Raw genomic sequence first — 10,404 nt, 5'->3', positions numbered from 1 at the left:
TAATAATATTGCCACGTTCCGGTTTCGAAGCTATGCAGCAATACACACATTACCGCTTGGCGGCAGAAATAGGTACCTACCACCTTGGCAATATGTTGTACTCAGTCATTCATTCGAACTCATTCACAAGCTTTATTGCTACTAAGTCGTCTTTTGTAATAGTTTAAATGTAAAACATCTTTATTTATATAAACAAATTACACTTGAAATCGTGGAAATTATTCATCTCTCCTCATTCATAAGACAGACTACTTTATAAAGTATGCGCAAAGGAGTACGTCCTTGAAAATAAAGAACAAAAAAATATTTATCATAATGAGATGTATAAATTTGAAATTGAATTACAAAAGCAAGAAACACAACTCAATTGCAGTGTAAACTGCAACAGAGAATTACATAATGATTTTGCACTAGGCTAGGGCTGTTAGGCAAGCATTCAAAGTATCCTTGTTACTGATTAAAGAATAACATGATGGAAAAAAGAACTATACCAAAAAGAAGTTAAGGTTCAATTTATGTGTTATGATTATACATGAAGTGGCTCAATAGAAACAAAAAATTATTAAACTAGTTATAAATTTAGTAAATAAGCTGTGCATGACTAGAATAGACATGATTAGACATGAAAGTAAAAAATGAAAATTTAAAAAAGTTTGAGGGATTATTATTTCACAAATTTTTGTTAAATAGTACTTAAAATTATCTTATTTAAGTATTTTTAACAACACGAAGGCTCCGTTTGAAACTTTTTGTGCAATTGAGAGTCGTTTCGATCCAGCAGTCAAAGTCAAAAGTTTTGTAGGACTATGTTTATCTAAGAAAATTGCATCACTTTAAAAAAAACTTTTTTAAATCTAGTTTTAAGAGGTCTGAAACGTTTGGGCGTCTATGTCGGCCTCGTAATGTATGTATACATATAAATAACTATCCTACTTTATCTATCACTATTCCCATGTCAGGTATTGCTCCTCATCAGAAAGCAAGACCTCACATAGGAATATAGAGCTTCGGCACTCTTCGTTAACGGCTTGCTCAGCATTAAATTTAGCTCTCCTACCTGATACATGTCTTTTAATTGATATTGGGCCCGACAGCCCGCATATCTATCACATTCTATTAAATGAAGCATATCTTCCAATTTGTTACAGTATTGGCATTGAGGGAATTCTACCCTCTATTCCCTCTATTCTATATGAGATAGTAAAATTTATTTAATGAAATGTGACCAGAACGCAGTCTAAGAGCAATTATTAACAGTTACTTTGATAGGCTACCCTCCACGAATCAGTGCTTTCTCGGAGGACGCAATTGAATAATTTTGTACCATATACCCCTTGTCACAGATATCTCGTCATAGCTTAGCCCATTGATCCATATTTAGGTCCCTTACAAATGGGATAAGTTCTGTGGCAAAGGGTTATACCTGATGGTTCCATCAGCTCGGAAATAGCCTACCTTGCTAGTCTATCTGCTATATCGTTTCCTAGAAGTCCGATATGTGATGGTATCCATTGAAGTACTATATTAATATTATTGGACAATAGGTTAGTCATTAATTTTAATGCCTCATATGTTATTGGTATGCCTCGACCTCCAAAGACACATCAAACCAAGTGTTGAAGTCATAGATTTAGTATATCCATAGATTGGCCCTGAAGTATTGGAGACAAGACCAAACCAAAAATACATCAGGATGCGTATAATGTGTATGTGTGCGAGATAAATAGTATTGCAACATCCACTATTTAACTTTAATATCGATTAACATATTACACCGGCATTTCACTTCGTCGTATTCACCAAAATGTCTTATCGCAAAACGCCGAGACGTTAATTAACTAAATAATTAATGATTCAATATAAAATTAAGAAAGGTACTATCACCTTCTGGCAGTGCCATAAGATGGTAGGTAAACAATGGGGACTTTCACCCAAGATAACACTATGGCTCTACAAAACGGTGATAAGACCCGTGATCAGTTACGGCGCGATAGTATGATGACCACGAACCAAGCTGACGACCGCAACCGACAAGCTGGACAAATTCCAAAGACTAGCCTGTATGGCGACGATTGGCTGCATGAGGACAACTCCAACTGCGGCCCTCGAAGCGATGCTGGATCTGCGACCCCTCCCACTGTTCATTAGACAGGAAGCGGCGTCAACAGCAGTGCATATAAACAGAGCAGGCCCTTCGAAGCACATGCATATGTGTACCAAATTTCAAAATAATCAGTCCAGTAGGTTTGGAGTAAATTGGCTGTGACAGACGGACAGATGCACACACAAGTGATGCTATATGAGTATCGTATTTCGGAACAGAACAGAACTCTAACAACAACAAATCGAGACGAGACGAGAGTAGTACTACACAAAAATCCATTAATTGTAAGACATACTGGCATGAATAATGTGGGTACAGAACCAGAACGTAACTTTACTCTTTGCTTGTCTCTAAAGGAAAAGCATTTTTCCTCAAAGTGTTTGCTGCATATTTTTGAAAACTTTTTGGGAACCCAGTCTTCTCTCTTTAGCATTATAAGCCATTTCTGTCGTACTTCAATGTTTTGAGGAAATCTGAATCAACAACAATAATTAACATTAAAAAATGGGTGCCTCAACTACGCTATTAAAAGAAGTTTTCGTTTTAATGTAGACAAAAAATAATGCACTAATGCAATATTAATTAAATATAAAGTACTAAGACCAGAAATTTCTGATTCAATCATATTAAGCAGTAGTAGTAGAGATGATTTCGGCTGTATGCAAGCCACGCCTTTGCCTTTCTTTTTTTCAGATAATGACATCTCGATAACGTATAATGGATTGCGTCAATCTCTATGAAAGTGGGGTTATGAATTTCAGAAATTCACATTATATTTGATATATTTTTTAATTGAATTCGTATACATTTGGGTTATTAATGCACTTGAATGGTATAATTTTACGGATATATTTATGTAAAAAACTTTTGTGGTAGTGCTTTTGACAGCTAAAAATTTAAATAGTACTTACATGTGAAATGTACAATTCTGCGAGTTTTCCTTTTTAGATGAGTTACATCCGGGCACTGAACACGTTACCATGACTAATAAACATCCGTTTAACACTATTTCACATTTTAAAACCAATTATTTTTCAAAAATAAACGAAATTTGTTTCGTTGTCAGCTGACCCTAGGTTCATACAAGCTCATAGCGTATAATGAAGTGGTCTCGTCTACCCATCTCGCTCTAACATACGTGTATACTAACGCTCTTTCACTTGCATTGCCAATCTATGGGTATCTATATACTAAATCTATGGTTGAAGTGCACTTTTAGAGTCAGTGAGAATAATGTGAATTCAAACAAAATTTTGAATCCACAGAACTAACGAAGGATAATGTTTTCACTATGGCGAGTTACTGCGCTCTCATTATGCATGCTTTGTAACACAATTTAAGTTTGAATTTAGCTAATTTTTTAGTTTAAAAAAAAATTTGTTGCAGGACTCTCAAGAACTCTAGCCTGTAGATAAGAGACAAACATTCTCTCAGCTAAGCTAATCATTACGCAATCCTTCCAAAGAACTGGACAATTTTAGCCCCAATACCGAAAAATAAATAATAACTATTAATTAATGTTAACAATACTCAACACTTACCATTCTTGTAAAGGATAAGCATCTATAGCGCCATCTGCGGCGTGTGTAAACACGTAGAACGCCGCGTTCTCAGATACGCCGCCCTCGCGGGTACCTTTGAATCTGTTTAAGAATTTCGTTTTTAAGTTGTAAAAAGTATTAGCATGCAGCATTTTACCTATATGTATATAATTTTGAATAGAAATGGCACCCTTGCAGCATCCGAGAAACTGCATTGTAGTTAGGTATAGCTTTATTTTGGAAAAAGTTAACTAATTGCATTGAATTGTTGTGATATGATAAAAAACAAAATTAAAAATCCTGAGAAATTAGACAACTGTTTTTTTTATAAATTAGATCAGCCATTTTAGACATAGAGAGGAGCAGAACAACAAGACCTCTCCCCTTAACGCTTTTATCTTCTATGATCCATCATGGAGAAAAAAGACTATCTTAGGGAAAGAATATTTTAGGGAACAATAATCCTGATGGTTATTATTGGTACCAAATGTGACTTACTTCTTGCCAGTCTTACCGCCGACCTTGAGAATCCAGGGTTGGTCTTCGGGCTTGTATTTGCGCGAGATGATGCCGAACTTTTTGCGTCGTGCCTCCTCGCGTACGTCGCGCCCGTACTCGGAGCCCGCACCGAATCTGTACAAGTATAGTTCTTGTTTAACATTTAAAACAGACGGTCTTTGTCGTTTTTATCGTGACAGCATCTATCAATCCAGCAGTTTTGGACTGGGGATGTGACATGTCCCCAAATTACAGCTTGGCCATACACACATGTGAAAACATTATGCAAACTTCCCCACTAATTAAGACATAAATGGCAAACTTGTGCCGTCAGTCAGTCATTTTATCGAGGATTCAAAAACTTCTTTTGCAAATTCAGTATTATATCTTTTTTGCTTATATGTCATCAGTACAATCACCAGCTAAAATCAATCAACAGTTGTTACTCTCTGTAATAATAATAAAATTTGCGAACAGGACAATAAATAAGGTATCAGATTTTTAATGAATTTATTAATTACATTACTTATAACAAAAAACAAAAAGGCTTCCTTACTTTGGCATATCCTCCTCTGTTCCTTTAAACTCTCTGATGTTGTTCTCTCTCTCCATCTTGACATGAGTCCATTTGGCAAAGTCCACATTCAGTGTAGCATTGAACCGCATCACATGGTACTTCTTCTTCCCATTCTTTGGCACTCGGATTTTGAATTCTTGAATTGATGCATTAGACTGAAGATGCCAATAAGAATAAGGCTTATTATAAAATAATAGGAAGATGTGACATGTCACCAAATATGTTATAAAATGTACAACAAACTTTTTTTTTAGTTTGTGGCATACTAAGATTATGCCATGACATTGCCATAAGGATTGCATGATAGCATGGTCTAAATGAGTTGAGTAATATTATTTAACATTCTTTATGCATTTTGTATGAGTTCTGGACATCCTGGTTTTAAATCTTATAGACCTAAGATTGACTGACACAGAGACAGCGTAGAGGAAAGAAAGAAACGTTGACTACTGATAATCATGTTATTTTGACAGAAATCAACAATAACTATGTTATTTAGATAGGTACACTATCAAAATATCTAAAGTATCAAAAATACTGGAGCGTGGTTCAGTGACTTGACAGGCTGAGTGACTCTCAAAAATGTTACCAGATACATTGACTTACAATTATATGGACGTCGGGTCCGCGCTAAAAGGTGTCCGAACTTATAGGGCGTTAAAATCGTATACAGAGCGTCATTCACGCTTTAGTCTTCGTTTGTTCTACTGACAGCGAAGTAAGCAAAATTAGACAGTACTGCGATGACATTACAATTTAAATTCAACGTTTTAGCTTTTTCATATTCCTTTACATGTCACTACGTTTAAATAGGTTGACTTGGGACATTTTTTTCGTGGTTTTTGTATTAGACCCGTCGTCCATTTATTGTAATTGTAAGTCAATGACCAGATAGTACAAATGGTATGTTTACTTTTTTTTACATTTTTGTTTTCGTATAGAGGACATTTTAGTAACCTCAAATTGCCGTAGTCAAAATAATATTTCAAAAATCTGTTTAAGTACTGAATCAACTAATCAACCTAACCTATAATCTAGAACAATTATAACAGAAGATTCTTCGTCTAAATAATGATAAGTATTTATATAGACGAACAAATTACGGAAATGCAAATAAAACTTACAGATGTTCCTGGACTCGTCATCTTCGGTGAAAATTTCAAAGAAACCCGCAGATACAATTTTTAGAACCCTACGAAAATTATTTACGCAATAAAATGTAATTCATACTTATCTAACAGTAACGTAGCGTTAATTTACAAGAAAACACAGGAAAAGAGATACGACAATTTGGCAAAAATGCCAAACGTCAAATCTAGACCTGGGTAACGTAACTACGGAGTCTATTCAAATGATCCGAAATCGCGAGCGGTTCGATTCCCTCTTTTTTTTCTTATTTCTCTTGGCTCTTCGCAGTAAGTGTTTTAGCCACTTTCAAAGTGTTTTGACTAACTTGTTTTTTAAACAGGGAAACTTTTATAATATCATGGAATGTAATTTGGAAACTGGATTCGAAAGTTGGAGAAAAAGTGAAAAAGGAATCAGGCGAGGAATAATGAGATGTAAATAAACATGGTATAAATAAAGAATAAATATAACAAGTCCGCGGAGGTATTAAAACCGGGACCGGGATTGGCGCATTCGGATCACAACTCTTTTTGGTTTCTTTCGAAAGGTTGGTTCGTTCGTTGCTGTGCCTCTCTTTCGGTTAGAGAGCGATCGCGAGTAGATGTTAGAGTGAGACATTACTCGCTAGATTGCATGGCAACGGCATGTCAAATGAAAGAGACAATTATAATTTTATGCTCGTTTTATACTTGATTTAACACTGTGTTGCAAGCAATTTTCACTGTTGCACTCGCGCTCGTTCGTTCGTTAAGTGGTCAGTACAGTAATAGCTCTTAAGACCATCGTATAATTAATAATTTTGATTGCGCGCACCTTTTTTCCAAATACGTTATAATTTTGTCGTTATTTGTTTACGTTTGAGCTTCTGGAAACATTATAATTACAATTTGAGGAAGTTTAAGTTAAGTGCGCCCCGGAGTTTTCATTTATGTTTATTTTTATATGTTTAATGTACAATCAAGAGCACGTCAAGCTCGATACTTAAAACTTAAATGCAATTTTATGCCGCTTACGATAAGAACAGTCCACAGTACAAAGTTTCAAACTTGATAACGTACACACTCAACATAGCTCCGCACTAGGAAAACCCTGTGTCGCGGGTGCCATAGACACACACATAGACAACCACAAATTACACCCAAACTCACGAGAGAAATAAATGTCAGCCATACAAATATTTCTCCCGGCCCGGGAATCGAACCTGGGACCTCTGCGTGGCAGTCCGGCATGGTAACCGTTCGACCCCGGAGGCAGGTAATTGATGTACTCTTGACTGTACTATTGGTTTGTGTAAATATTGGACGAATTGTGATTGCGGACAACTAGTGCTACGTACTATTTGTGCTACTTTTAGATTGTGTGTAAATAAACTTTCCTAATGCGTAAACTTTGTATATTCAATTTTCTATTGAAACTTTATTGTTACTGTTTTACAAATTGTTACGGTACCTACGGACAAATAAACATGAATTCAATGCGGAAAAAGCGAATTTCATTTGGGAACATTTTCACCAGATAGATAGTAAACATACGAAACGTCTACCTATTAATTACTTAGTTAAATAAAATATTGCCAAGAGAATTCACTCAGCCTACGTCAACCAATTTCCAGGTCCTCCTGTGCAGAGTTCGCAACCATCCACCTCCAAAGAATCAATATGGGCTGACTTCGATGACTGCAAGTGCTGAAGTTTTGTGTGCCTTCTCTAAATATATTTAAAAGCGTTAAATCGCACCAACACGAGATTGACTAAAATACCTATCTTAAAATGTCCAATTTAAATAGTACTCATGCAGCTGAATGAAAAAAAGTCTATCGGTATATTAAAAACTCGATCATTGATTGAATTGAATCCGGAGCGATTTTCATTTGGAGTTGTGAGATTCGATGGGAAGCCGGTTCCGATAAGAGGATTCAGATTCATTAAGAGGAGTCGGTACCGACAGCGGAGTCGGATTCAGTGATTCGGATCACTGCTAGGAGTCGAAATTACCCATGTCTAGTTAAGTCCAAAGAGGTTCCCTTCTGTAGTATGATCCACAAAGTACTATAATAGTTCCTTTTTTTTCCATCCTCTTACGTCAAGTCGACAAACCACTAAGGATCGTATTCCAGAACTGTACTCAATGCTCAAGTCAGGATTTGAGCAGACTTGAGTATGATTTCAAGCACTGGAAAAACGACCCTAATGGCAAATATCGATATAGTTTCTAAGATACACGATATCGGATATTCGATATTGCCACAAGGTATAGTTTCAATAACTATGTATATACGATTTGTAACGCCCATTCCTAGTTACTATGATGTTACCACAGACAACATTGATCTGCATTACGCTATTTTGTGGAATTATAAACTTGAATTCTAAGCGAACCGGACCCCAGGACCCCGATTCAGAACACTTCGATATTTTTTTTAACCGAATCGTTCGATTGGATATTATTCTTGAATCGACGGGCGCTTTCCGAGCTATTCAGAACATTCGAGTTAAACGTTCGATTCAGATACGATATCGTTCTCCAACAGCGTTTACGGCGTTAATCGGTGAAATAGATTATATGAGAAATTAAAATCCTTTTACATACATTTTTGTCACTTTAAAGGCGACTAGAACGGACTAAATGTCGACTTTTACTTGACTAGTCTAACCTCGAAAATTTAAGCGGTCGTCTCGCTGCAATAAAGGTCGCAAATACTAGATTTAATAGCTATACATTTTGATAACCAGTCTCTTTTAGGAAATAAAACCATTTTACGTGAGGTGTTACAGATAAGATCAGAAGAGTGCTCCTGAGGACTGTTCTGATCTTATCAAGATCTATCAAGACCTATTTCAAGCCCCTGAGGAAGATTTCTCAGTTCTTGAGACCCGTGAAATGTAACATCCCCTTACAGGATGCAGGAGTTTACAAGCTTGACTGTGCCATGCGGTCTCTCTTATATTGGACAAACAAAGCGATGTATTTGTACCCTTGTACCCGTGTCAAAGAACATAATATAGCTGATGTCAAACACCGTCGCGTAAACAAGTTTACAGTCTGCGAGCATGTCATGGATAAACCTACACATTGAATTAAGTTTGACAAACCCCAGGTCCTTGCAAAAGAAGTCTCTCTCTCATCTCAGAAGCCTCTTCTACCCAGGTTGCTGCGAGAGACCATTGAAATTAAAAAACATCCTAATTTCAACAGTGAAGATGGTTTCTCCGTACCACCAATTTGGGATCCAGTATTTCCGCTGATGAAAAATCCCAAACAGACATAAGACTTCAGTACTAATTAATATGTATTAATTTATTCTAATTTCTATTATTAATTAATAACAAATTGAACTTAATTAAAATTCATTCAATAAAATAATTTGTAAAACTTAGTGTAGCGTACGTAAATTGGAATGTTTTCTTTGTAAAATTAAAAATTAAGTATTTAATTAATAACTTTTGTAACTATAGTGGAAAAAATAGGGGTGGTTTGCATTAATATTAGACATAACTGGTTGATGACTGTACCACCTCAGTCAATCGTGACCATGGGACCTGTAAAGGGCCCGAAACGTCGGTTTGTTTGAAAAACCAAATATACGCGATTTAAATCCGGAAAAATAGTTTCATTTCCTATGTGTAACAATCACGAAAACCTAAGAATTCGACAATCTCGCTTACTTTAGAACAGTGTTGGGCAAAATTTAATTGCTCAGGCAATTAGATTGAAATTAATTAATTGTCAATTGCGAAACAGCAATTAACAATTGATTGATTAATTGTTAATTGCTGTTCTCGCAACTAACAATTAATCAATTGTTAATCGCGTATATCTACAATTAACAATTGATCAATTTTCAATGTTTTTGATTAACAATTAAAACTGTCAATTATGATAAATTTATAGGGTGAATGAGTGAGTGGGGAGTGAATGGGGAATGAGGGGAGTGAGTGAGGAGTTAGTGAGTGCCTCCGTTGCCGAATATAGCATGGGCAATATAGTATTTGGGGTGCTCTCGTAACGAATATGGCACTCATTTCTAAATCCAAGATGGCGGGCACGACTTCAAATTGGGAGTGAGTGGGGATTGATTGGGGAGTGAGAGGGGAGCCATCTTGGATTTAGAAATAAATGCTATATTCGTAATTAGCACCCCCAAATACCTTGAAAACGATACCAAACTTGCCATTATTAGAAAAGTCGTGCCATATTCGTTACGAGAGCACCCCAAAATACTATAGTGCCTATGCTATATTCGACCACGGAGGCACTCACTCACTCCCCACTCAATCCCTATTATTTGAAAAGTCGTGGCTGCCATTATGAATTTAGAAATGAGTGCCATATTTGTAATGTCACTTTTATTCGGTAGTTACGGTTTTAATTGTTAATTTCAATTGTTTCTTAGGACAATAAAAAAAAATTGCATTTAATTTAATTGCAATTAAAATATATTCAATTAAAATCAATTGCAATTAAAATTAATTGCGACGTTGCAATTGATTTTAATTGCAATTAAATCAATCAATTTTTTAGTCAATTCAATTTCTGATTGAAATTTAATTGATTAA

General features: G+C 35.8%; 1 protein-coding gene across 1 annotated transcript in view; it reads right to left on the bottom strand.

Annotated features, from left to right (window-relative positions):
* LOC113233418 (general transcription factor IIF subunit 1) overlaps window positions 1-6,058 on the bottom strand; it is a 15,807-nt gene extending 9,749 nt beyond the window's left edge. Inside the window, exons 1-5 of the mRNA XM_026468548.1 lie at window positions 5,845-6,058; window positions 4,700-4,875; window positions 4,144-4,278; window positions 3,646-3,747; window positions 992-1,053 (exon numbers count right to left, since the gene is read on the bottom strand). Of these exons, the coding sequence (XP_026324333.1) occupies window positions 992-1,053; window positions 3,646-3,747; window positions 4,144-4,278; window positions 4,700-4,875; window positions 5,845-5,865 (496 nt within the window). The 5' untranslated portion in view covers window positions 5,866-6,058. The remainder of the gene's footprint in view (window positions 1-991; window positions 1,054-3,645; window positions 3,748-4,143; window positions 4,279-4,699; window positions 4,876-5,844) is intronic.
* Between the last annotated feature and the right edge of the window lie 4,346 nt (window positions 6,059-10,404).

Source organism: Hyposmocoma kahamanoa, unplaced genomic scaffold (assembly GCF_003589595.1).
Source record: "Hyposmocoma kahamanoa isolate Upper Pololo Valley unplaced genomic scaffold, ASM358959v1 78, whole genome shotgun sequence".
Classification (NCBI taxonomy): domain Eukaryota; kingdom Metazoa; phylum Arthropoda; class Insecta; order Lepidoptera; family Cosmopterigidae; genus Hyposmocoma; species Hyposmocoma kahamanoa.
Note: the sequence above shows the minus strand (reverse complement) of the source record. Positions and strands in the feature narration are given on the sequence as shown.